The 1,226-nt window shown below is 64.1% G+C and overlaps 1 protein-coding gene across 1 annotated transcript in view; it reads right to left on the bottom strand.

Moving 5' to 3' along the window:
• Positions 1–905, bottom strand: part of XAB2 (XPA binding protein 2) — a gene marked incomplete at its 5' end in the record, with an annotated part of 3,834 nt that extends 2,929 nt beyond the window's left edge. Inside the window, 2 exons of the mRNA XM_026044111.1 lie at positions 19–181; positions 792–905. Coding sequence (XP_025899896.1) covers positions 19–181; positions 792–905 — 277 coding nt within the window. The remainder of the gene's footprint in view (positions 1–18; positions 182–791) is intronic.
• Positions 906–1,226: the final 321 nt, after the last annotated feature.

The following is a 1,226-nucleotide window of genomic DNA, read 5'->3' as shown; positions in this document are numbered from 1 at the left end:
GGGGCGTGGGGCACCCACTCTTGGCGTATTTCTGGGGGCAGCCGTCGAGCGCCTGCTCGAAGAGGTCGCGCGCCCGCTCCAGCTTGCGCCCGCCGTAGCGCCCGATGAACTTGCTCAGGTAGGTGTGCCAGATGTCGGCCACGTTGGGCCAGCGGAAGAGCGCGATGCCCCGCTCGTAGGCCTGCGTTAGCGGGGGACAATGTGTGGGGGTTCACCCATGGGTGGGYGTCGTCAACCCTCTTGGGTGCCCTCGTGATCATGGTACCGTTAATGCCCCTTGGGTGCCCTCCTGGGCACTCTCTTGACCATGGTGACCCCACCAACCCCCTTGGGTGCCCTCTTCACCATGGTGGTCCCATCAACTCCCTTGCGTGCCCTCCTCACCCTGGTGGTCCCATCAACCCCCTTGGGTGCCCTTTTGACCATGATGTTCCCATCAACCCTCCTGGGTGCCCTCTTCACCATGGTGGTCCTGTCAACCCTCTCGGGTGCCCTCTTCACCATGGTGACCCCACCAACCCCCTTGGGTRCCCTCTTCACCATGGTGGTCCCATCAACCCTCCTGGGTGCCCTCTTGACCATGATGGCCCCATCAACTCTCTTGGGTGCCCTCTTCACCATGGTGGCCCCACCAACCCTCTCGGGTGCCCTCTTGACCATGGTGGCCCCATTTAACCCCTTGGGTGCCCCAGTGCCCCACGTGTCTCCAGGCGTCCCCATCCTCCACAGTGTCCCCGTGCCCCATGGCGTCCCCATCCCCAACATGTCCCCGGGTCCCCCCGYGCGGCCACCTTGAAGCTCTCCTCGAAGTAGCCGTGCTCCTCCAGGAAGAGCGCGTAGTTGATGACGATCTGGGGGGTGGCGATGCGCAGGTCCAGGATGCGCTCGTACACCGCCTGCGTGGACTGAGGGGSACAGCGGCGTCACCACCCATGGGGACACCCATGGGGACCTCCACGGGGACCCCCGTGTGGCCACCAGGGAGCCCAGGTGGGTTGGGGACACCCCAAGGTCTTGGGGACATCAAAAGTCTTGGGAACATCCAAGGTGCTGGGGACACCTGAAGATCTTGGGGACACCCCAAGGTCTTGGGAACACCCTAAGGGGGACCCTGATGGACAACTAGGGAGTTCAGGGGAGTTGGGGACACCTCAAGGTCTTGGGGACACCTCAAGGTCTTGGGGACACCCCAGGGCCATGCGCAGGCCCAGGATGCGCTCGTACAC

Source organism: Nothoprocta perdicaria, unplaced genomic scaffold, assembly GCF_003342845.1.
Source record: "Nothoprocta perdicaria isolate Ctin4 unplaced genomic scaffold, notPer1 scaffold_1041, whole genome shotgun sequence".
Classification (NCBI taxonomy): domain Eukaryota; kingdom Metazoa; phylum Chordata; class Aves; order Tinamiformes; family Tinamidae; genus Nothoprocta; species Nothoprocta perdicaria.
The sequence above is the reverse complement of the archived record's forward strand: the minus strand, read 5'-3'. Positions and strand labels throughout refer to the sequence as shown.